The 26,651-nt window shown below is 44.5% G+C and overlaps 2 protein-coding genes across 5 annotated transcripts in view; one reads left to right on the top strand and one right to left on the bottom strand.

Moving 5' to 3' along the window:
• Positions 1-12,990, top strand: part of lrrc39 (leucine rich repeat containing 39) — a 47,784-nt gene extending 34,794 nt beyond the window's left edge. Inside the window, exons 5-9 of one of the 3 annotated variants that reach the window (XM_085982488.1) lie at positions 2,977-3,122; positions 8,824-8,976; positions 10,155-10,288; positions 11,593-11,660; positions 12,753-12,990. In XM_085982488.1, coding sequence (XP_085838614.1) covers positions 2,977-3,122; positions 8,824-8,976; positions 10,155-10,288; positions 11,593-11,660; positions 12,753-12,854 — 603 coding nt within the window. In that variant the 3' untranslated portion in view covers positions 12,855-12,990. Of the gene's footprint in view, positions 1-2,976; positions 3,123-8,823; positions 8,977-10,154; positions 10,289-11,428; positions 11,563-11,592; positions 11,661-12,752 lie in introns of those variants that run through there. The other 2 variants (XM_085982486.1, XM_085982487.1) reach the window with 2 other exon arrangements.
• trmt13 (tRNA methyltransferase 13) overlaps positions 10,290-26,651 on the bottom strand; it is a 47,366-nt gene continuing 31,004 nt past the window's right edge. For both annotated transcript variants that reach the window (XM_085982482.1, XM_085982481.1), the window contains 2 exons: positions 22,582-22,996; positions 10,290-13,374 (listed from right to left, as the gene is read on the bottom strand). In XM_085982482.1, the coding sequence (XP_085838608.1) occupies positions 13,179-13,374; positions 22,582-22,996 (611 nt within the window). In that variant the 3' untranslated portion in view covers positions 10,290-13,178. The remainder of the gene's footprint in view (positions 13,375-22,581; positions 22,997-26,651) is intronic.

Here is a 26,651-nt window from a genome sequence, read left to right as displayed (position 1 = left end):
TCCTCCAAATTGTTAATATAGATTGTAAAGAGTTGGGGACCCAGCACTGACCCCTGCGGAACACCACTAGTTACTGATTGCCAGTCTGAGAATGAACCATTTATCCCAACTCTCTGCCTTCTGTTAGATAGCCAATCCTCTATCCATGCCAGAATATTACCCCCAATCCCGTGATTTTTTTATCTTAAGCAATAATCTTTTGTGTGGCACCTTGTCAAATGCCTTTTGGAAGTCTAAATACACTACGTCCACTGGTTCCCCTTTATCCACCCTATATGTTACTTCCTCAAAGAACTCCCAGCAAATTTGTCAAACATGACTTCCCCTTCATAAAACCATGCTGACTTTGTCCTATTAAATTATGATTATCCAAATGTCCTGTTACTGTCTCCTTAATAATGGACTCCAAAATTTTACCTACCACAGATGTTAGGCTAACCGGTCTATAGTTTCCAGCCTTCTGTCTACTTCCCAATTTAAATAAGGGTGTTACATTAGCAGTTTTCCAGTCTGCTGGGACCATTGCCGAGTCCAGGGAGTTTTGGAAAATTATTACCAATGCATCCACAATCCCTACCGCCACTTCCCTCAAGACCCTAGGATGTAAGCCATCAGGTCCAGGTGATTTATCCGCCTTGAGTCCCATTATTTTACCGAGTACCACTTCCTTAGTGATTTTGATCATGTTTAGCTCCTCCCCCCCTTTAGCCCCCTGTTTGTCCAGTGTTGGGATATTCTTAGTGTCTTCTACTGTAAAGACTGATATAAAATATTCATTCAGTGTTTTTGCTATCTCCATATTTCCCACCATTAATTTGGGTCGCTAACATTGCCTAGGCGCTATATTTAGCGCCCACCGAAAAATAGTACCGGTGATCAGTAACTTCAGTTTTAGCGCCCCAAGAGGGAGGTGGAGCACCAATTCAACCGCTCCACTTCCTTTAGCGCGCTAACCCCGAATATTGGGACGGTGCGTTCTGCAGCGCTATGCACTGGGCCACGTAGGGCTCTTCCCCTCATTAAAAGGGAGGGCCCAAGCCCACAACTCTGCGGGGCCCTACCTGGACCACTGGGGAGCGGGGTGCTGTGCCAGCAGCCCGGCACACAAGAGTGCCGGGCTGCCAGATCGCGGCATGGACTCCCCCATTCAAAGAGGCAACGGGCTGTGACAAACAAGTTGGCTGATTTTTTTTCCACGCCCGCCACCTCCCCTTTACTTATCGCCCCACGAGCTTCCTGCCGCTCTGTTCCCGCCCACTGAATCGGTCGCTGTCATCGCCCGCCGCAGATTCAAGGAGCGCGAGCCAATTTTGCAGTCTGGGCAACAACGGGGTGCTGCACAAGGTGATGACGTCGTCATCGCCTGCGCGGTGGAGCAGGGCGCTACCGGTCACCGCCGCTAAACTCTAGCTAAATTTAGCGGGAGTCATTAGGGCGCCACACCCAGGCGAAAAGTCGTTTGCGCTCCCCCTGGAGACGCTAACGAGAGGTGCAAATGCAGCAAATTTCTAGCCCATAGAATACAAACAGAAAATGCTGTAAACACTCAAGTCAGCCAGGCACCATCTGTGGAGAGATCGTAGGGTTGAATCGACCAGAAACGTTAACCCTACTTTCCTCTCCACAGACGCTGCCTGACCTGCTGAGTGTTTACAGGCATTTTCTATTTTTGTTTCAGATTTCTAGCATCTGGAGTGTTTTGCTTTTTGTTTTATTCTAAAATATGTAGAGAGTAATTTCCCTCAATGTAAAAGCCAGCAGAGTTTTGCAAGGCTCAGCTACCTTCAGACTGCCAAACTCGAATTGAAGTTTACACTGAAGGAGATAATGCTCGTTTGATGAACAGATTGGTACATTCATACCTGGTTCTCACTTCACAGTGATGCTAAGAATTGTGTATAAACAGGATGGTTGGCAGATGGAGTCGATCTCCAGACCTGACCACCTATCTCCAGCACCTGCTGGATTCAGACCCGATCTGTGGTACTCAGACCATGGTCAAAACACGGTCAACTGCAATTCAGACTCCACAAGGGAAAGTTTAGCGTGGCCAGGAAAAGGGGAAATATCACAAATTTTACATTTTCCTGGGGATAATTAACAAATAATTTTTAATTAAAAAAATAACTGGGTCCTGGTCCCAGCCATTGGAGGAATCATCAATCGGAGGTGCCAGTGTGAATGAGGCCATCAAATTCAAAATGAACTCTGGAGCGATTGGAGAGTTCCATCAATAGAGTAAGTGCATCTTTAAATCAATTTTATTCAATGCAAGTACATTTTTACAGCATTAATCTCAGGACAAATATCTAGCTTGTTTCTCCTTTCTCCTCCACCCTGCAAATGTATCTCTGGGACAGTGGTTTCCAACTTAGCCTTTCAATCACATTCCTCCTGTGCTCATCCTTTCTGTTTGGTCATTTGGTTATAAGCCACTTTATGAAGCATTTAAATAGATACACATCTACATAAACATTGATAGCTAAAGACAGTTACATTTTTACAAAATATTTTAAAATCTGTGTGCAAATGTCGTAAATATTTTAGGTAAAATCCCGTAACCCACAGTGGAGTATAGTCGCCTAGTGGTTATGGCACTGCACTAGTGACTCAGGTCGTGAGTTCAAATCACCCCATTGGAAGTTTGTGACAATTCAATTAAAAAATCTGACAATTGGTAGCACCAGAAAATGACCATGAAAACTACTAGATTGTGGTCCAAACCCAACTGGTCCATTGATGTGTACCAGAGACGGGAACCTGCCACGCCTACCCATTCTGGCCCCCATGTAACTTTAGTTCCACACTATGTGGTTTATGCTGACTCTTAATGACCTTAGGACACTTATAGATAGGCAATTAAGATGCTTTGCCAGTGTTGGCCATATCCAAAGAATAAATATTTTAAAACAATTGTTTAATAACTATGGTGGAGGATTGAACCTGTTTAATTGCGAATCTCTTTCACTTCTTTAGCTGTCCCATCTGCAGAGGCTCTACCACCTCGACCTGTCCATGAACCGATTCACCACCTTCCCCGCGGCTGTTCTGAACATGCCCGCACTGGAATGGTTAGATATGGGCAGCAACAAACTGCAGGAGCTGCCGGATGATGTAGTCAGGTAACAAACAGGATTTTAATATAAGCCACAGTTTCTTCATTTCCTGCTTTTAGAAAGATTTAAAATATAAACCTCCCAAGACTTGCATTATCACAAAAAGAAAATACTGCAGATGCTGGAAATCTGAAATAAAAACAGAAAATGCTGGAGAAACTCAGCGGGTCAGGCAGCATCTGTGAAGAGAGAAACAGAGTTAATGTTTCAGGTCAATGACCTTTTGTCAGAACTGGAAAAAAGCAGGAAATGGAACAGATTTTTAAGCAAGTGCAGGGGCTGGGAAATGGGGGAGGGGATGAAAGAGCAAAAGGGAAGGCCTATGATAGGATAGAAGGCTGGAGAAATTAAGAGACATTAAGAGATATTCAAGGCAAAAGGAGATGGTAATGGGACTATTTTCTCTTCCACAGATGACTGCTGTTTGTGGCAGGGATGTATATTTTTGCAACTTACGTTTAATAAACCAGCACGTCTTTATTTATTGTTCTAGGAAGAAAAGAGAATGGGCCATAATTTGCTGTCAAAGTAACGGTGAAGCTAATGGCGCTTGCTGTTATTTATGTGCAAATGGTACAGCAACTTCAGGCTAGGTGCCATTAAGCTCAAATAGCCAAAAATTGCTGTTTGAGATGCCATTAGCTTCGCAAAAACGGCATCTCTTTACTGCCTTGCCACTGAAATGCATTGAACTGTGTGAAGTTGCTGTTTATGCCCTGTAGATACGAATTAAACCAGTCGCAGAAAGTTAAGTCTTGTACCTTTTTAACAACATGATAAGTGTTAATTACTGCCAGTCAACATCTCTGGCACTGGAAGTTAACTATTACAAGTGTGGAGTCTCATTCCTTTAGGTTTTAATTGCTGTTGGAGATTTAAGAAATGTGAAATTAATTTTTTTAAATTGTTCCTTTCTGTCTCATTTCTTTCTCTTTTAATCTAATCTTTCTTTCCCTCCCTTTCTTTCTCTTTCTGTACCCGATTTGACATTGAATTCACCCACTCTAATTTACACTTCCTTCTTAGTCCTTGCGCCGTTAATTTCACAATCTTTCAATCTGATTGGTTAAGGAGATAGTTGTTTGCCCTGTCCACTCAGGTCCCAGATGCCATTCCCCTCGCTGCTCCATTATCAGCTTGCACTTTCAACAACTTGCCATGCAAAAAATTTATAAACCTAAATGTGCTGTCAGATGTCCTGCCACAGAAAATTATGGCCCAATATAGTTATTTATGCAGCTGCGTTGCATAAAGAAAATACTATATACTTTGCAAGAGAAAGGGACAGTGGCAGCATGGATACGAAATTGGCTAAGTGACAGGAAAGAGAGTAGTGGCGAATGGTTGTTGTTCGGACTGGAGGAAAGTGTACAGTGGTGTTCCCCAGGGGTCAGTACTAGGACCACTGCTTTTCTTGATATATATTAATGACTTGGACTTGGGTGTACAGGGCACAATTTCAAAATTTGCAGATGACACAAAACTTGGAAGTATAGTGAACAGTGAGGAGGATAGTGATAGACTTCAAGAGGACATAGACAAGCTGGTGGAATGGGTGGACACGTGGCAGATGATATTTAATGCAGAAAAATGCGAAGTGATACATTTTGGTAGGAAGAATGAGGAGTGGCAATATAAACTAAAGGATACAATTTTAAAGGGGGTGCATGAACAGAGAGACCTAGGGGTATATATGCACAAATCGTTGAAGGTGGCAGGACAGGTTGAGAAAGCGGTTAAAAAAGCATGGGATCCTGGGCTTCATAAATAGAGACATAGGGCAGGATTTTCATTGGGCTGTAGAGGCGGGATTGGAGGAGTGTTAAAATCACGAAATCGGGGGGGCACGAACCCATCCCGCCCCCATGCCAGTTTCAAAGGAGGCGGGTACCCGCCTCCCCGAGGCGGGAGGGGGATTAGTGCCAATTAACTGCCTGTTAACAGGTAGTTAACAGGCAGTTTTTAGCCTAATCCCTATTTTCATTCGTGAAATGTGGGATTCCCGACGGCTCCAAACCACGCCAAGTTAGCGAGGCGGGCCGTCGGGATGAAGGGCTTGGAGGGGTTGAGATGTCCAGTGATCAGGTGAGTGATGGGTGCATGAATGCAGAGGTAAGTGTGTTTGGTGTGTTTAAAGTGTTTAAAGAAGTTTTACTTACCTTTACAGCCTTCCTTCCTTCAGGTCTCGGGAGTCCCTCATCTCACCGGCACAGAAAGCAGAATGGCCGCGATCTGTCAAAAATTGCAGCATTCAGCTTTCTGTTCCGGAGAGATCTCTAAATCATCCTGAGAGGAAGGAATTAACTTGGAGTACAGATTGTCAGTGTTTGACAGCTTCAAACAGCTGTCGAACGCTGATATTTCATCTGTCAAACGGTCTTGACAGATGAAATATCAATCTGTGATGTCACCTGTTGCTGGGTGGCCCTTAATTGGTCTGCTGAGCCCGCTGGGCGGGCTCAACAAGGTCAATCAAGTCAAAATTGTGTGGGTTGGCTAGAACTCAATGGAGGCGGGACTACAACCCCGAAAGTTGTAGTCGCGCCTCCTACCCACCTCCTCAATGAAAATCCTGCCCATAGAGTACAAAAGCAAGGAAGTTATGATGAACCTTTATAAAACACTGGTTCAGCCTCAACTGGAGTATTGTGTCTAATTCTGGGCACCGCACTTTAGGAAGGATGTGAAGGCCTTAGAGAGGGTGCAAATAAGATTTACAAGAATGGTGCCAGGGATGAGGGACTTCAGTTACGTGGATAGACTGGAGAAGCTGGGGTTGTTCTCCTTAGAGCAGAGAAGGTTGAGAGGAGATTTGATAGAGGAGTTCAAAATCATGAGGGGTCTAGAGAGTAGATAGAGAGAAACTGTTCCCATTGGTGGAAGGGTCAAGTACCAGAGGACACAGATTTAAGGTGATTGGCAGAAGAACCAAAGGCGACGTGAGGAAAAACTTTTTTACGCAGCGAGTGGTTAGGATCTGGAATGCACTGCCTGAAAGGGTGGTGGAGGCAGCTTCAATCGTGGCTTTCAAAAGGGAATTGGATAAGTACCAGAAGGAAAAAAATTTGCAGGTCTACGGGGAAAGGGTGGTGGAGTGGGACTAGCTGAAGTGCTCTTGCAGAGAGCTAGCATGGGCTCGACGGGCTGAATGGCCTCCTTCTGTGTTGTAACCATTCTATGATTCTAAGAAACAATCAAAAAATACTGCACTGTCTAGATAAACCTCTTTGTAAATTCTTAGATTGCAGCTGTCCACTGCTCCTGTGTTTCCACAGCAATTTGATTTATTTTAACAACACCACAGGTGATCATTAATATAATATTAAAAATGGTATGTCTATGCATACTGCCTGTCTGTCACAGTTGAGATGTTGCATTCTGGCATCATATTCTAGTCATACTTTGTTGATTGACTCAATTGCATATTCCTTAAACAGCAAGAAATCAGAACTACGAGAAGTAATAAAGAAAATCTACCAATAAAAAGATACTGAACCAATCAAATTGCTCAAATTGGTTTTCCAAAATCCTTTCATCTGCCAATTTTAATTTCCACCAAACTCAAATACCTGGGATTCAAAAAAGGTATTTGAAACATAATAAAACATTTAAAAATCACATTTTCACAATAACATGATTAAAGTTACCTAAGAAACTGTCTTTTGTGTCTTTGTGTAGTTTCATTAGTACCAGTTGATCTCCCGTGTTGTTGCATATAGGGAAGCAAAACTAAATGGCGTTTTCAGGTGAGGTTAGACAGCGGGGCATAATTACACCAGGCTTGAGGGCGGACTGTGATGTTGAAGGCTAGAAGAGGCTATAGTGGAAAGTATGGAAGGGAGGGTAGAGGGGAAGGTAGAGCAGGTTAGAGGGGTAGCCTGTGCAGGAAGAGGGATGGTACAACAGAATTACAGGCTTAGAGGAGGTATGAAGGGGACGGGGAAAGGGAACAACGGGGCGCTGAGGATGAAGGGGAGTGGGTGAGGCTGAGGGAGGAGGGGAAGTGGAGGAGAGGGAGACAAGGGGAAGAGAGGCCCTTAGCAACATATAAAGATAAAAATGCTACCCGAGAGTAAAGAAAAGTGTTTTTGAAAAAAATCAGTTTCCCCTGCTTAATAAAAGACAAGACCACCAAAGCTGTTTTATATATACAGGAGATTTGGGCTGGGGCCAGGCTGACAGACTCGCAGGGGGAATTCCAGTGTGCAAGTTAAAGGCAAGCAACTTTAGATTGGGCGTAATGGTCAGTGCTTATTGAGTATTGGTGGATGCCTTTTTTGCAGAAGCAGCGTACTGGAAGCCATGGGGTGGAACTTCGGCTGGAGTGGTAGATATTGGCTCAGGGATTGAAGAGACAGTGGAGCTGACAAGTATTTGACAGGGCAGCAGTAGAGCTCTGGAGGATGCGACATAACAGAAATCAACAGGATTCTCTCAGTGTACAACTTGACGTGTCGCTTTAAGGTCACTGCTCTAAATAAGCAAATCCAAGTAATTGTAACTGTTTGTATAGTTGTTGAAGATGTTTGCGGGTCAAGTGTAACTGCTTGTAAATTTCTGAGTTTGAACCCCACTCCAGGACAAGTGATTTAGAAACATTCTAAAAACAACGTATGGGGGAAAAAATGTTCAAACAATTCTCCACAACTTCGGCTTCTTTTTCCTTGTGAATTTTTTCTACTTTTCTAAATGAATTGAATCCTTGCTGGTGTTTGCTTCCACAGGGGTCGGGCACGATGGGCACCCTGTAGGACCTCGACTAAGTGGTCAATCAAGAATGTCAGTTTGGCTCAGTTGGCAGCACTGAGTCAGAAGATTGTGGGTTCAAGCCTTGCTCCAGTACTTGAGCACATAGTTAGACTGTACTGATAGAGTACTGTACTATATATCTAGACTTATCACATTTGGAATGACCTGTTAACCTGAGGCACCATCTGTGTGTTTTGGTGGATGGTAAAAGAGCCCTTGGTATTACTGGAAGAACAAGGTCTATTTCTTGTATCCCAGAAAACATTCCTGCCAGATTAACTGATCATTCATCTCATTTGTGCCTGTGGACACTTGCTATATACCCTAACAGTTACTGTAATTCACTGTATATGAATGGTTATATAAGCATTTCTTCATATATGTCATGACAGTGAGTATTGGTTGGCTACTCTTCTTCAGGGAGCATCACAGCAGAGAATCATCCTGGCATCACCTGGTGTCCACACAAGTGCATGTTCAATAGGAACCATCGTATGGTGATCAGGAGCAGCAAATCCGGTTGATTTTCTTGTACCCAACTCATTGGGGCACGGACAATTTTAATATCTTGACTAAGATCAGTTAACTCACTCAGCAGAGACCAGAATTCGAACCTGGGGTTTTCCTGGTGTGTTTGGCCCAGCTACTCACTAGGTAAACTTGCTGAACCATCAGAAAGCTACATATTTTGATGTCTAAAAGTGGTGGGGCGGGAGGGTGAAGATATTGAAGGCAAAATACTCTGTAATTGGACAGTATTGATGTATCTGTATTATATTGAGTATCTACAATAGTAGAGTGAGAATGTAACATTTAGCAAAAACTGTGGATAGACAGATGAAGAATCTGCAAAACATCCCCGTACATATGTGAAGCAGATCAGACAGAATTGCTAGGAGTATAAATGTATTTATTACTTTTTTACTAAAACATACCCGTTATATTTCTCCACTGACAGAATGGAAAACCTGCACACAATTTGGCTACAGAGGAATGAAATCACTCACCTGCCGGAAGCCATCAGTAAAATGAAAAATCTCAACACTCTAGTTCTAACCAGCAACAAGCTGCAGAAAATCCCAGTTTGTATGGAAGAAATGATCAATTTGAGGTAATGAAGCACTGGAAACTAGCCATCCATGTGCACTTAGTGACCAGTGGTTTTCTGCTTATTCATTTTAACAGGTGGAAAATTGCTGGCTAGTGAGTGCAGAAGCAGAAAACCAAACCAGTAGGTTCTTCACAAGGACATTCACAATATGTGAATCTAGAGAACCGTGGAAAATTATGAGTATCGCATCTATAATTTCCTCATCAATTTCTTTTAATGCCCTGGGGTGGAACCCATCAGGTCCTGGCGAATTGTCTATCATATGTCCCATTATTTTCTCCATTACCATTTCAAACTTATTTTAAATCCATTAAGTTCCTCCCTTTGACTTATTTTTACATTGCCTTGTACCGCTGGTATTTTGTCCTATTTCTCCACTGTGGAAACAAAGTACGTACTCATTAAGAAGTCTGCCATTTCCTTATTGTCCATTATAGTCTCACCTGCATCTGCCGTTAATGGGCCATTTACCACTCTTACTCTTAATATACTTATTAAAACCTTTTGTTAGGTATGATATCACTTTTACTGTTAGGTTTGATGTCCCTTGCAAGTTTTTCATATTCCCTTTTTGCAGCATTTATTACTTTCTTTGTATCCCTTTGTTGCTTTTTATAGCTCTCCCAGCCAGCTGGATTCCCATTTTTCCTTGCATTTGTGTGAGTTTTCTCCTTTCAGCTTGCTACTGCCTCTTACCTCATTTGTTGACCGTGGTTGCTTAACTAAACAAGTGGAGCTTTTGCCTTTTAGGGGTATGTACAGATTTTGTGGAGTAAGCCTATGACTTAGTCGTAGCAATCCCACCTCTGAGTCAGAAGGTGAAGGGTTTGCTACCCACTCCAAACAGCCTCAGCGAGCTGAGACTGGAATATGGTCTCTAAATACTGCACTGAAATCCAGCGGGATACTCGTGTCCAGACAGAGTGACCACTGCCTCAGTGGTAGTATTCCCACCTCTGAGTCAGAAGGGTTGGGTTCTGGACCCACTCCAGGCAGCCCTGACAAGTGGAGACCAGCGCAATGGCTCAGATACTGGACTGGCGTCCAGCGGAGGTATTTGCGTAGTCAGATCTTAGATGTACACTTTAGTTTGAATATTGTCATACTTTCACTGATCACGGTGAGCATTACAAAGAATTTCCTTATCACTGATCTGATATGGTTGATGTATTTGAAAGGTTTGTGAATCTGAGGGACAACCCTCTTCAGCTACAAGTAACTCTACCCCAGTGTGTAAACTCAGAGGAAGAGGGAGACCGTGAACTATTTGGAATAGAATTTATGCAAGCCTACATTCAGGAATTAAAAAATAGTGAGTAAAAGGAAATTTTATTTTCAATTTACATTTATTTTGTGAAGTTTAATTTTTTTAAATTATCTGTGAGAAAATGTTTAAAATATCAACGTGAGTTATACAGCTGCACCAAGAAAAACCTCACAGGTAGTAAAATAAACATTGGAAAATCTGTGAAAGACTGTTGTAGAACAAATGTCAAGTCATTAACATTAATCGACACTGTATATTACACTGAATGAAACACTGTTATATAAATGAAACACCAAAACTCAGGAACTTATACAGCTGACTGAGTCATTGGAAGCTCCATATCAATGGCCTGAGCAGGAACAAAAGAGTTATGTTTGCAAGACAATGGCCCAAAATTTGCAGTCGGAGGCTTCCCAAGCTGGTCTGGGAGGTACGGAGATTCGCACTCCTGGGCCTCTCCGGGTAGAGGCCCACATATCTCAGGGGCACATGTGATTTGCAAGTGCCCCATGGATCACGTGGGCTGGCCCAACCAATAAAAGAAGGAAATCCCCATTCATACTTATGGGAGTTCCGTACAAACGGAATCCCCATAAGTATGAACAGGGATCACTTAAAAAATACATGAACACATGAATACATTTTTTTAAATTACTTATTTAAAATGAATTAAAATGCCATTTAATTAAATATTTTAAACAAAAAATTAATTTTTTGAAAAAAAAATTGTATGTTTTAACGGGGCTAAAAATAAACTTACCTTATTAGACAGGGTTTCTAAAGTATAAATGAGTGATAAAATTTTATTTTTCTATTTTTTAAAACTCTTATGCTGGTAAAAGCAAGGTCGTACGCCTGCTTTTACCAGGCGTAAGAATTTCACAGGCATTCAGTGAGCAGAAGTTGGGCAAATAGCGCAACTCTCCGCCCGCGGAGGCCCCTTTCCCGGGGATGTGGATGAACTGTCAAGAGAATTCTTGACAGATCACAAGTTCCGGGTTTTCGCTCATGCGTTTCGCATGCCTAAACCCGGCACTTGCGCGGCCCCTACGGGCGAGTACACACTTCGTACGCACCCGTGGGGGTCGCAAATTACGGTTCAATATCTTTAAAAGCTTGTAGATTTTTTGCAATGTATCATAATGTGGTTAGATGATGTATAGAAAATCTCCTTTTCTCTGACAGGCGTGTGATTTTGACCAGTGCCTGTTGCTATTGATCAAGTCTTCTACACAAACATATTTACAGTATCACTGACTGGATACAGATAGTCTTCCCATCCTATGTATAGAACAACCTAAAGAAGGACCAGGTCAATATGCTGAACTCTCTCTCCTTCTCATTCCAAGTCTCCACATTTAAGCTACAGCACTTGCCTAAAGGATTGTACGAATGCTCAGATACCAATATCCTTCAAGTAACTGTGGCATGCAATTGAAGGTGAGAGAAACACCATAACTTTACCAGACTGTAACAAGGACATGAGTGGCCGTACTAAACTTAAGTACCTGAGGAATAAAATGGACTTACCTGATTAATGGATGTATTGCTGCAGTTATACAGGGTATTGGTGAGGCCACACCTGGAATACTGCGTGCAGTTTTGGTTTCCATATTTAAGAAAAGATATACTTGCTCTCGAGGCGGTTCAGATAAGGTTAACTCGGTTGATTCCGGAGATGAGGGGGTTGACGTATGAGGAAAGGTTGAGTAGGTTGGGCCTCTACTCATTGGAGTTCAGAAGAATGAGAGGTGATCTTGTCGAAACATATAAGATTGTGAGGGGGCCTGATCGTGTGGATGCGGTGAGGATGTTTCCACTGATGGGTGAGACTAGAACTAGGGGGCATAATCTTAGGATAAGGGGCTGCCCTTTCAAAACTGAGATGAGGAGGAACTTCTTCACTCAGAGGGTAGTAAATCTGTGGAATTTGCTACCCCAGAGAGCTGTGGAAGCTGCAACATTAAATAAATTTAAAATGGAGATAGACAGTTTCCTAGCAGATAAGGGAATTAGGGGTTACGGGGAGAGGGCAGGGAAGTGGTCATGAGTCTAGATTCGGATCAGCCATGATCCTATTGAATGGCGGAGCAGGCCCGAGGGGCCGTATGGCCTACTCCTGCTCCTACTTCTTATGTTCTTATATAGTCTACATGGATTAATTATGGAACTTTTCTCAAAAATAGTATTGATATAACACTGCACTTTACAATGAATTATATCACTGACTGAATGGTTTTGTGACTCACTGCTCATTAACAAAAAGAGGATATTGTAACTTTAAACGAAGTTACAGCCAGTGGGAATCATTCAGAGTGAAAGCATAGGGTTAAGAATTCCTCTGTGCACAATTTGTATAAAAACTGTAAATACGTTTATAAATAACATGTTTACAATTTCATTACAAGTAGAGGATAGAGGAAATATCCCGTTTAGTTCTTAAAGAAATTAATTTTTATAAAGTAGCACATCACAAACTAACAAAATAACGTTTTTTTTTGTCTTCCAGGCAAAACTAAATCTTGTACCTCAGTTTTGTCAGTTACAATTGAGGCTGAAATGTCCTACTGAAATCAAGCTGCCTTCTGTTGCAAAGCAAATGCTGGACTAAAAGAACACAATGTACAGCTAAATATTCATCATTAACGTAAACTTGTGTGGCTTCTTCTAATTTGTTATGAAATTATGACCTTTAGGTGCTTCCCTGGTGTGAACAGAGATAAAAATAAATCTAAAAATGAAAATTGCATAGCTGAATGTTATTTTTGTCACTATGTTCAGTACAATAGAAATGTGCTATATGTCAAGGAGAATCCAGGAAGGGTTAATGACAGGATAATGAGTGAACACATTGTTTAACAGACAATGTTACAAGGAATTTATCAGCAAAATATGTTTAAAAGTTTACATTACATCAACGACTGTTGAAACTCACTTAAGTGTTCTCACTTTGCTGAATCTTTGGAAGAGGAACAGCTGTAAGCAGGACATTTTCCAGGGAGATGCTGGGACTAGTGTAATACTGCAAAGCTGAATCAAACCCTCGCTGCTTCAAATACCAGATCCGCCCCTGGTCTATCAACCGCTTGCACAGGCGACCCAAATGTTCTCTTTCTTCTGCAGGCAGTGTCCTGATAAGGAATTAAAATTTAAAAAACTAAACAGCTGAAGAATAAAACATTTTTAGTGTGCATTTAAAGTAGAGTGGAATTGCCTAGATTCTTACCTGTCTTCACCTCCTCCCCTTGCAGCATGCAATAATACCCCAAAAAATTGACTTATGGTAAAATTTGAGTTTTCTATATTCTGTGACACCGTAACCTGCTAGTATTTCATAGCTGAGATATCCAATCAGGTAACTGGGTTTTTGGTTCAGTCTAATTCTGAATTTTTAAAATTTATTCATTCATGGGATGTGAGTGTCGTTGGCAAGGCCAGCATTTATTGGCCATCCCTAATTGCCCTTGAGAAGGTGGTGGTGAGCCGTCTTTTGGAACCGTTGCAGTCCATGTGGTGAATGTTCTCCCACAGTGCTATTTGGTAGGGAGTTCCAGGAATTTAACCCAGCGATGATGAACGAACGGCGATATATTTCCAAGCCAGGATGGTGTGTGACTTGGAGGGGAACTTGGAGGTGGTGGTGTTCCCATGCACCTGCTGTTCTTGTCCTTCTAGGTTGTAGAGGTCATGTTTTGGTAGGTGTTTTTTTAAATTCGTTTATGGGATGTGGGCGTCGCTGGCAAGGCCAGCATTTATTGCCCATCCCTAATTGCCCTCGAGAAGGTGGTGGTCAGCCGCCTTCTTGAACCACTGCAATCCATGTGGTGAAGGTACTCCCATAGTGCTGTTAGGTAGGGAGTTCCAGGATTTTGACCCAGCGACGATGAAGGATCGGCGATATAAGAACATAAGAAATAGGAGCAGGAGTAGGCCATTTGGCCCTTCGAGCCTGCTCTGCCATTCAATGAGATCATAGCTGATCTTCTGCCTCAATTCCATTCACTGGCCTTATCGCCATATCCCTTGATGCCTTTACTAGTCAGAAATCTATCAACTTCTATTTTGAATATACCCAATGACTGAGCCTCCACCGCCCTCTGGGGTAGAGAATTCCAAAGATTCACCACCCTCTGTGTGAAGAAATTTCTTCTCATCTAAGTCCTGAATGGCCTACCCTTTATCTTGAGGCTGTGGCCCCTGGTTCTAGACTCCCCAGCCAAGGGAAACATTCTCCCAGCATCCACCCTGTCAAGCCCTGTAATAATTTTGTATGCTTCAATGAGATCCCCTCTCATTCTTCTGAATTCAAGAAAATACAGGCCTAGTTTACTCAATCTCTTCTCATATGACAGTCCCGCCATCCCAGGAATCAATCTCGTGAACCTTCGTTGCACTCCCTCTATGGCAAGTATATCCTTCCTTAGGTAAGGAGACCAAAATTGTACACAGTACTCCAGGTGTGGTCTCGCCAAGGCCCTACATAATTGGAGTAAGACTTCTTTACTCCTGTACTCAAATCCTCTTGTAATGAAGGCCAACATACCATTTGCCTTCCTAATGGCTTGCTGCACCTGCACATTCACTTTCAGTGACTCATGTACAAGGACACCCAGGTCCCTTTGAGCATCTGCATTCCCCAATCTTTCACCATTTAGGAAATACTCTGCCTTTCTGTTTTTTCTACCAAAGTGGATAACTTCACATTTATCCACATTATAATCCATCTGCCATGTTCTCGCTCACTCACTGAGCCTGTTGAGATCCCATTGAAGCCTCTTTACATCCTCTTCGCAACTGCCACTGCCACCTAGCTTTGTGTCATCAGCAAATTTGGAAATGTTACATTTAGTCCCCTCACCCAAATCATTGATATAGATTGTGAATGGCTGGGGCCCAAGGACCGATCCTTGCGGTATCCCACTAGTCACAGCCTGCCATCCTGAAAAAGACCGGTTTATCGCTACTCTTTGATTTCTGGCTGTTAACCAATTTTCATTCATGTTAGTATATTACCCCCAATTCCATGTGCCCTAATTTTGTTCACCAACCTCTTGTGTGGGACCTTATCAAAGGCCTTCTGAAAAAACAAATACACCACATCTACCGGTTCCCCTTTGTCTACTCCACTAGTTACATCCTCAAAGAACTCCAATAGGTTTGTCAAACAGGACTTCCCTTTCATAAATCCATGTTGACTCTGCCCAATTTTACTATTAGTTTCTAAGTGCCCAGTTATTGCATCCTTTATAATAGATTCCAGCATTTTCCCAACTACTGATGTGAGGCTAACAGGTCTGTAGTTGCCCGTTTTCTCTCTCCCTCCTTTCTTAAATAGCGGGGTTACATTTGCTATCCTCCAATCTGCAGGAACTGTTCCAGAATCTATAGAATTTTGGAAGATCTCAACCAATGCGTCCACTATTCCAATGCTCACCTCTTTCAAAACCCTAGGATGTAGGTCATCCGGTCCTTGAGATTTATCGACTTTTAGTCCCATTAATTTTGCTAGTACTGTTTTTTTAATAATAATAATTTCTTTAAGTTCCTCATTCTCGCCACACCCTTGGTTTTCTCGTATATCTGGGAGGTTTTTTGTGTCTTCCTCCGTGAAGACAGAAACAAAGTATTTATTTAATTTCTCTGCCATTTCCTCATTCCCCATTATAAATTCTCCCGTCTCGGACTGTAAAAGACCTACATTTACCTTCGCCAGTCTTTTCCTTTTCACATACCTATAGAAGCTTTTACAATCAGTTTTTATATTTTTCGCTAGTTTGTGCTCATATTCCATTTTCCTTTTCTTTATCTATTTCTTGGTCCCCCTTTGCTGATTTCTAAAAAGATCCCAATCCTCAGGCTGACTGCTTTTTCTGGCAACTTTATAAGCTTCCTCCTTTGACTTAATACTAGCTTTCATTTCTTGTTAGCCATGGTTGGATCACTTTTCCTTTTGGGTTTTTATGTCCTAGAGGAATATATGTTTGTTGCAAATTATGCATTATTTCCTTGAATGTTAGCCATTGTATGTCCACCTTCATACCTTTTAGTGTAGTCTCTCAATCTACCATGGCCAACTTGTCCCTCATACCCTTGTACCCTCTGTTTAGATTGAAGACCTTAGTTTCAGATTGGACTACATCACTCTCAAACTTAATGTAAAATTCAATCATATTATGGTCACTTGTCCCTAAAGGCCCCTTTACCACAAGATTATTGATTAGCCCTTCCTCATTACACAGTACCAGATCCAGAATAGCCTGTTCCCTGGCTGGTTCCTCCAAATACTGATCCAGGAAACCATCTTGCATGCATTCCAAGAATTCGTCCTCCACACCATTAGTGGTAATTTTATTTGCCCAGTCAATGTGTAGATTAAAGTCCCCCATAATTACCGTATTGTCCTTGTTACATGCACTTCTAATCTCTTGATTGATACGGTGCCCTACATTACTACTGTTTGGTGGCCTATACACAACTCCCACCAATGTTTTCCGCCCTTTGCTGTTTCTTAGCTCCACCCAAACTGATTCCAGTTCTACATCACGATCTGCCAAGCCAAGATCTTTTATCTCTACCGTACCGATTTCATCCCTTATTAACAGTGCTACACCACCTCCTTTTCCTTTTTGTCTGTCCTTCCTAAATGTTGAGTACCCTGGAACATTCAGTTCCCAGCTTTGGTTACCCTGCAACCATGTCTCTGTAATGGCAATTACATCATACCCATTTACTTCTATTAGTGCCATTAATTCATCCACCTTGTTGCGAATGCTATGTGCATTTAGATAAAGTGCCTTCAACTTTGCCTGTTTAATATTTTTCTGCACTTTGACCCTCTTTACTGTTGGCCTTTGTTTCGGTTTCTGCTCCCTACTAGTTTTGCTGACTACTTTTCTAACTTGCACTTCCAGCTTTGCTTCTCTCTGTTCTGGGCCCACACTTAGGTTCCTAGCCCCCTGATAAACTAGTTTAAATCCTTCCCAACAGCACTAGCAAACCCCCCCTGCGAGGATATTGGTCCTGGTTCTGCCGAGGTGTAACCCGTCCAGCTTGTACACGTCCCACCTTGTACACGTCCCACCTTCACCAGAATCGGTCCCAATGCCTCAGGAACTTAAATCCCTCCCTCCTACATCATCTCTCTAGCCACGCATTCATCTGGTCTATTCTCCTATTTCTGCTCTCGCTAGCATGTGGCACTGGGAGTAATCCTAAGATTACTACTTTTGAGGTCCTGCTTTTTAATGTATTTCCTAGCTCCCTATATTCTGCTTGCAGGACCTCATCCCTCTTTCTACCTATGTCGTTGGTACCGATATGGACCACGACCTCTGGCTGTTCACCATCCCTCTTCAGAATGTCCTGCAGCCGCTCAGTGACATTCTTGACCCTGGCACCAGGGAGGCAACATACCATCCTGGAGTCACGTCTGCGGCCACAGAAACGTCTATCTGTCCACCTTACGATAGAATCCCCTATCACTATTGCTCTCCCACTCTTTTTCCTCCCCTCCTGTGCAGCTGAGCCACTCGTAGTGCCACGGACTTGGCTCTTGCTGCATTCCCCTGAGAAACCATCTCCCCTAGCAGTATCAGAGGGCGATGGACCCAGGGGACTCCTGCACTACCTTCCTAGTTCTTTTACTCTGTCTGGCAGTCACCCATTCCCTTTCTGCCTGTGCACTCTTTACCTGCGGTGTGACCACCTCATTCAACGTGCTATCCACGAAGATCTCAGCCTCGCGGATGCTCCACAGTGACTCCAGCCGCAGCTCCAGCTCCGAAACGCGGATTTCGAGTAGCTGCAGCTGGAGACACTTCTTGCGCACGTGTTCGCCCTGGCCACCGAAAGTGTCCCCGACTTCCCACATAGCACTGGAGGAGCACTCCACGCTGCCGAGCTGCCCTGCCATGTCCTACCCTTAATATACTCCTTTTACTTCCTCTAAATTAAAGAATATTAAATACACTAGGGGCCTTGTTTCACTTTACACACTACTTACTCTAAACTAGAGACCATACTTTTACTTTACCGACCGGACTGTAGAAATACTCACCAGGTCCTACTTACCAATCAGCTCCTTCCCTGGTTGCTCCTGCTCTCGGACTCTTTCCTGGGTGTAAAGTAAGAACCAAATCCTACAGAGTGAAAAGTTAGGGAAAGCAAAAGGCGAAGAGAGTTCCTCCTTCCACTCCTCACCCACCTAACTCCCTCACTCACCCAACTCTCAGCACTCTGTGCAACCCGCACTCAGTGCAGATCGCACTGCGAAGCCTGCTTTTATAGGCCTAGTTTCCCTAATTAACTGCCTTCAGCTGCTCGGAATTATCCTCTGCCTTCTCCGGGGCTGCCAACTCCTTTCAGGTCCGCTGTCCTCGGCCTCCCGTGCTCTTTATCCTCTGCCTTCTCCGGGGCTGCCGACTCCTTCTAAGTCAGGATGGTGTGTGACTTAGGGGGGAACTTGGAGGTGGTGGTGTTCCCATCCACTTGCTGCCCTTGCCCTTCTAGATGGAAGAGGTCGCGGGTTTGGGAGGTGTTGCCAAAGAAGCCTTGGCGAGTTGCTGTAGTGCATCTTGTTGATGGTACACACTGCAGCCACGGTACGCCGGTGGTGAATGCTTAAGGCGGTGGATGGGTTGCCAATCAAGCGGGTTGCTTTGTCCTGGATGGTGTCGAGCTTCTTGAGTGTTGTTGGAGCTGCACTCATCCAAGCAAGTGGAGAGTATTCCATCACACTCCTTACTTGTGCCTTGTAGATGGTGGAAAGGCTTTGAGGAGTCAGGAGGTGAGACACTCGCCGCAGAGCCTCTGACCTGCTCTTGTTGCCACAGTATTTATGCGGCTGGTCCAGTTAAGTTTCTGGTCAATGGTGACACCCAGGATGTTGATGGTGGGGGATTCGGCGATGGTAATGCCGTTGAATGGCAAGGGGCAGTGGCTAGACTCTCGCTTGTTGGAGATAGTCATTGCCTGGCACTTCTGTGGCACGAATGTTACCTGCCACTTATTAGCCCAAGCCTGAACGTCATCCAGGTCTTGTTGCATGCGGGCATGGACTGCTTCATTATCTGAGGAGTTGTGAATGGCGCTGAACACTGTGCAGTCATCAGCGAACATCCCCATTTCTGACCTTATGCTGGAGGGAAGGTCATTGATGAGGCAGCTGAAAATGGTTGGGCCTAGGACACTGCTCTCAGGAACTCCTGCAGCGATGTCCTGGGGCTGTGATGATTGACCTTCAACCACCACAACCATCTTCCTTTGTGCCAGGTATGACTTCATCCAGTGGAGAGTTTTCTCCCCGATTCCCATTGACTTCAATTGTACTAGGGCTCCTTGGTACCTCTGTCTTGATGTCAAGGGCAGTCACTCTCTCCTCACCTCTGGAATTCAGCTCTTTTGTTCATGTTTGGATCAAGGCTGTAATGAGGTCTGGAGCTGAGCACGTTATTGCTTCGGCGAGCATGTTATTGGTGAGCATGTGCCGCTTGATAGCACTGTCAATGACACCTTCCAGCACTTTGCTGATGATTGAGAGTAGGCTGATGGGGTGATATTTGGCCGGATTGGATTTGTCCTGCCTTTTGTGGACGGAACATACCTGGGCAATTTTCCACTTTGTTGGTTAGATGTCAGTGTTGTAGCTGTACTGGAACAGCTTGGCTACAGCCGCAGCTAGTTCTGAAGCACAAGTCTTTACTACATCTGCGATGTTGTCGGGGCCCATAGCATTTGCTGTATCCAGTATGCTCAGCCTTTTCTTAATATCACGTGAAGTGATTCGAATTGGCTGAAGACTTGGATCTGTGATGTTGGGTCCTCGGGAGGAGGTCGAGATGGATCATCCACTCGGCACTTCTGGCTGAACGCCTTGTCTTTTACACTCACATGCTAGGCTCCACCATCGTTGAGTATAGGGATGTTCATGGAGTCTCCTCCTTCCGTTAGTTGTTTAATTGTCCACCACAATTCAGAACTGGATGTAGCAGGATTGCAGTGCTTTGATCTGAGCCGTTCGTTGTGGGATCGCTTGACTCTGTCTATAGCATGCTGCTTCTGCTGTTTTGCATGCATGTAGTCCTGTGCTGTAGCTTCACCAAATTGGCACCTCATTTTCAGGTACACCTGGTGCTGCTCCTGCAATGCTCTTTTACACTCCTCATTGAGCCAGGGTTGGTCGCCTGGCTTGATGGTAATGGTAGAGTGAGGGATATGGTGGGCCATGAGGTTACAGATTGAGGTGGAATACAATTCTGCTGCTACTGATCGCCCAAAGCACCCCATGAATGCCCAGTTTTGAGCTGCTAGATCTGTTCTGAATCTATCCCATTTAGCATGGTGGTAGTGCCACACAACAATAGGATATCCTCAGTGTGAAAATGGGACTTTGTCTCCACAAGGCCTGTGCGGTGGTCACTCCTACCAATACTGTTACGGACAGTTGCATCTGCGACAGGTAGATTGGTGAGGTCGAGGTCAAGTAGGTTTTCCCTCATGTTGGTTCTCTCACCACCTGCCGCAAGCCCAGTCTGGCAGCTAGTCCTTCAGGACTCGGCCAGCTCGGTCAGTAGTGGTGCTACCGAGCCACTTTTGGTGATGGACAGTGAAGTCCCCCACCCAGAGTATATTACATTTGATTGGATAGTTTAGATAGACTAGTTACATAACAGTGCTGCTAGCTAAAGGCATTGCAGGTTCTAGTTATAACGCTATGAATTTTCTCAGCGGTGTTGAAATCCATGCACCCATCAAAATAGATTGTTAGAAATTCCAGAATATCCAGTGTAAAAAGGATTTGGGCATCCTTAGCAAACTCCCTTATTATTAACCATTCTAACAACCGTATCATTATTGGCAATATTCTGAACCAAATTTATCACCATACTTCTTAAAATAATTTGTCTACTTAAAAAAATTGTCTGGATGACTAAAGTGATACTGCTTATTAACAAGTTTTGGTGCAAATCAAAAAAAAGAATAGTCAATGTATTATTTAAGATTATATTTGACAGAATGTAATCATGATAGGAGTCATCCTTTGCCTTGATAAGTGCAAAAATATAAGGAAAAACAGACTAAGTGGCATGGGCTGTCAACGTAACTTAAATGACAACTCAGATAGAGGCCTTGGAATGAGACACCTACTTTCTGACTTAATTAGAAAATAGTGTACAGCGTGGAAACAGTGAAAGTGACTTAAGAAAATAATTTACAGCTTCCCCAAAAGGTAGCACGTCACTGAGCCATTCTGACAATAAGATCCAAGGTTAGATTTCTGTGTGATAAGTTGGCTGAGCTCAGCTGGAATAGTGGCAGGAGCAATATAATTGGTCTCAGTGACCCTGGACTAGGTAAGAGAAAATCAGCTAAGACTGCTTTTGAGTGACCACCTGCTAGAATGTGTGCGTGTTTCCACATGTTGCCACAGTTCTATCAGTCAGCCACAACAAAATGGTGAATCTGGCAAGTCACATGTGTACTCATCCACATATAGGGATGGATTTTAATGGGGAAGGTGGGTTGGGGGTAGGGGCCCTGAGGTAGGCGGGAAACCCGGGAGGCCGGGTTTCCCGCAGGCCCTGCTGACTTGATCGGGGTCAGCTGCAGGAGCATGGGGGGTGGAGAAGGAGGGTGGGGGTGTGACCAGCAGAAGATCGGGTGCTGGTGTGAGGATCATCGGGGGTGCGAGGATCATCGGGGTGTGCAAGGAACATTGGGGGGATTGTGAGGATCATCAGGGCGGGTGGCAGGATCATTGGGGGCCGGTGCGAGGAACATCGGGGGCCGAGTAGTGGGGGTTGAGGGGGTCTGCCGAGGATTGCGTGGCGATGGGCCGTGGGGTGGCTGGAGGAGCAGGGGGATCTGCAGTAGATCGGGGCTGGGAGGAGCACAGGGAAGGCCGGAAGAGCCAGGGGAGGCCTCGTGGAGGGATCGGAGGCCTGGGGAGATGGGTGATTGGAGGCATTGTGGGGGTGGCAGGGGAGGCATTTATCTCCTGGATGCAGCAGTGCTTGCCTTGCTGTAACTGCTGGGTTTTAGAAAGTGTGTAAAACCCGACTAGCTACAATTAAAAACAAAATGGAGGTTAAAGAGGCTTCCAGCCTCATTAAAATATTTAAATTGACGTCCCGTCTCCTGGCAGTGGGTTGGCTGCCCGCCCCCATCCTACCCCGCCTCCGTTAAAACCGTAGATTGACTGTACATAGATATCAACCTTCCAGATCATTTTTGGTGGAACTGCAGCACTAGCAATTCTAACTCAGACAAGGCATTCCTAAAGTATACTGCTACTTTAAAACTCTCTAAAATATGTCTGTAGCAATATATTAGACGCATACCCTTCATAAGCAGAGCTTTCCTCTTCAAAGTCATGCTCGTCCAGCTGCACTTTCTGATCTTTGTTGTTAAATTCTGCTTCACCCCCATCAATAGAATGCCGTTTTATTCCACAGGTGGCCCAGCTTGACATACGTTGAAAGATCCTAAAATCTTCTGCACCAAGACCTTGTGAGGAGAAAAACTCTTTGCCTACGTAATGCTTCCACTCACACCTGTGATGACAACAAAGTGCAACAGCAATTCCCAGGACTGACTGTCTATTTGCAGCACTCTGTACAGTACAGTTAGAAAGACTCATCGGGTGCCCTCCTATCGTCCCCATTTCATCACTCTTGAATCTTTTTTCCAGCGGTTCCTTACCAGCATCTTCCTGTTTTGTTTTGTAGCTTTCTATCATACACCTCAGAGCAAGATCTGTGCAATTAAAAAAAAAAATACTATGACAATCTTTTAATAACTTACATAGAATTACAACTTCCCAGCATGTTTCTAATATTTGGGATGTTTGCGCGTGCTGTGGTATCACAGCTAGAGATTTAAGCAACTTTCTACCTGGCGACAGTACTACACTTGTACAGGAAACTTTCGATTAACCGGCCCCTAAATAACCGGAACGCTCTATCCACCGGCAAAATTCAGGAGTCGGTTCAGGTAACTTTTTTTTACTTTTAGTTACTTTTTTTTACTCCATTTGTTGCTGTGCAAGGGTGTAGCTGAAGCTGTTGCTAAGCTACAGAGACGCTTGCAACTTGTGCCGATTGTTTTAAAGCAACAGGGTTTGTTGCTTTATACGGAGCTCTGAGCTCCGTATCTTTCACTATAGCGTTCGGTTATCCGGAATTGTTGATGAACCGGCAGCACGTCGGTCCCGTCCGTGCCGGATACCAGAAAGTTTCCTGTACCATCAAATAATCCAGCTTTGCAGATCAGTCCAAAATCTACTCATAAACGAACAAATTTCATTTTTGAAGCTTTGTTTCCCCCCCCCCCACTACTTACATATCCAGGTGACATACAATCTCAACATGGGGATCCCCAGCCACTGACTGCAGAAGTAGGAGCAGGTTGGTGACCATTTACATCCATAGCAAGAGACTAGATTCTTTCTATTCATGAACCAGATTCAGGAAAGTGTCTAATTGGTCAGTGAAGACTTAAAAATTGAAAGCATTTTCTTGGAGACCCACTAACCCTGCTAAAACATGGCAACATGTGCAGATTTATTTTATACTAAAAGACGTATATGAAAAAGCACAGAATAAGAATGGGCTATTTAGTTCCTTTATCCTGCTCACTCCGTAGACCATTTTCAATTAGCCATATTACAGATTCTATCCAACTTAATTAACCACATATGGGAATGAACTACATAAAAAAAAATTCCCCTCCCCATCAAATTACATGAATGGAACTCCAGAATATCTGTCCAAGTTTACAGGTGGTAGCAATGATGGAGGTGACCATTTGATATCTGCCCCAAGTGGTTAATATTCTTGTGTGAACCTGGACAGTGGGTATTCAACCAAGGGGTTCATCTCACTCTAACCTAATCTCTAATGCACTGCACATCTCCAGTAAGGAGGGAGTCACTAGAACCCTGGCTGACTTTTCTCCTGTCTACCCTAAATATGCTTAAGCCAACGGTAATGTGTCCACTGCCATGACCCGTCAATTTTAACCGCATTTTCCTTTTCTTTTTAAGCTGATTTCTTAAGGTCTTTAGTTTGTAGATTGTTCTTTTTAAGTACTAGTAGATCTCCCATGGCATTGAGGAGACAGCTGGGCTGTGTGTCTGACTGACTCTGGTGTCGGAAGGCAGGTCTGAGTGGGGGCTAGCAAGGAGGCTTAGGGTGAGAGTGGGTGTGCAAACAGGTATTGGGGGGGCAAATTGATTTACAGAACAAAGAAATTAAATAGAAACTTAGGCCAGGAGTGGAGCACAGGCAGGCCTGGAAGGGGAGCACAAGGTGGAGGCAGGTGTGGGTCTGGAGTAAGGCACAGGCTCTTTAAATCAAATCTGAGGCTTGCGGTTGTCTCCGTGTCAGTTTGTTGTGAATGGAAATACATGCTTGTACAGGTAAGCTCTGATGTAAGAAAACTACTAGGCACTTGGTCAGAGTATTAAACAAGGCTTTAATCGACTGTTTCACAACATGGAAGTCTAGTTATCCTTCACTAGTTCCTGTTTACAAAATGTCCCTGAGCAAGCTGGGCCCGTGCCCGAGTATTTATACTCTCCCCGCACAGCACCACAAGCAGGCCGCCCAGTATATTTCATAAGTCATTTCTACATGAATGGCACGATTTATGTGATTATTCCCGCCTGAAAGATTGGAAGTCCGGCGGCTTCTTTCTACCAAATTAGTCGGACTAAGAATAGACGCAGTCGTTTGGATCTCTGTCAGTGGCCGGAAGGCACGTCTCCTCGGACCGTGTTTTGGTCCCTGGGTCGCTTAGTTCGTACCAGTGGGCTGGCAGAGTCCGTGTCGCTTTGATCGACCTGAGGGGGTCTGGGGAGATCGTGGCTCCGGGTGCGTTTGGATATCTGTTGGTGGCCGGAAGGCACGTTTCCTCGGGCCATGTTTTGGTCCCTGGGTCGCTTAGTTCATACCAGCGGGCTGGCAGAGTCCGTATCGCCTTGATCGACCCGAGGGGGACTGGGGAGATCGTGGCTCCGGGTGCGGGCCCCCACAGGCACAGAGCTGGCTTCACCCTGCCCAGTAGTCGGTGACTGACCGGCGTCCTGGCTTCGGGTGGCCATCCCGCGGGGAGCGCTCTGTTCCCCGGGTTGATCTGGCGGAATAGCTGGCAGATCCCTTGACGTCCAGGGTAGGGCGTCATCCTCAGAGGAGTGCAGGGTATCGGCGTCATCGATACGGTTCCACCATCGATTGGGTCCATGGGACTGGTTGGGCAAGGAGCCAGATCCTGAAGTGACACTGCGGATTCCCGGCCATCAGGGTACCGCACGTATGCGTACATGGGATTGACATTCCTCAGTTCCACTTCGTCGACGAGGGGATCACTCTTAGAGGATCGGACGAATCATCGGAGCAGCACGGGGCCAGGAGCTGCCAACCATGATGGTAGGGACGTCCCATGAGTGGAGCGACGCTGGAACCCGAAGAATCGTTTGTGAGGAGTAGCGTTGGTGGATGTAGAAAGAGACCTGATGGAATGCAATGCGTCAGGGAGCATAGTTTCCCACTGCTGGTCTGATAGGTTGTGTGACCTCAGTGCAAGACGAACAGCGTTCCAAATGATAGCGTTGTATCTCTCAACCTGTCCGTTTCCAATAGGATAATACGGTGTCATTCCACTTGTGGCGATTCCCCATTGGGAAAGATAACTTTTGAGTTCGCTTGACATGAAGGAGGGACCCCGATCAGAGTGGATGAAATTGGCCGTACCGCAAAGGGAAAAGACCTGATCGAGGCATTTGATCACTGTGGAAGTAAGCATATTGGGACAGGGGAAAGCAAAGGAAAAGCGTGAATATTCGTCCATCATAGTAAGCAAGTAGGTGTTTCGCGTTGAGGAAGGCAGTGACCCCTTAAAGTCAATGCTGAGTCGCTGCATAGGCTGTGTATGAGCGAGCCATCCGACGGACGGAAGAATTGCGGTTTTAATTCCGCACAAATTCTACAAGTGGAGCATGTTTTTCTCACGTCTTCCGTAGAAAATGGGAGATTTTTAGATTGCACAAAGTAACATACGGGTAATGCCAGAATGGCATAAGTCAGTATGAAGATCCGCAAGAGTCGAAGTTGACATGGAAGAGCAGAATGCACGCATGAGGGTATCCGGGGCCACATTCTCTTTGCCGGGTCGATAATGTATGGTGTAGCCAAAGGTGGCCAATTCCATCCTCCAGAGCTGTATTTTGTTATTCTTGATCTTAGTGCGTTTCCGGTTATCCAGCATAAAGGCCACAGCGCGCTGATCGGTTATAAGCATGAAATGGCGATGAGCGAGAAAATGGCTCCATTTATGTACTGCTTCGATGATAGCTGTAGCCTCCTTCTCGACAGGAGGATAATGGAGCTCGCTACCCTGCAAAGTTCTGGAC

Source organism: Somniosus microcephalus, chromosome 3, assembly GCF_052327205.1.
Source record: "Somniosus microcephalus isolate GS21.2 chromosome 3, FLI_Smic_1.0, whole genome shotgun sequence".
Taxonomy (NCBI): domain Eukaryota; kingdom Metazoa; phylum Chordata; class Chondrichthyes; order Squaliformes; family Somniosidae; genus Somniosus; species Somniosus microcephalus.
This window is presented reverse-complemented; position numbering and strand designations above follow the sequence as displayed.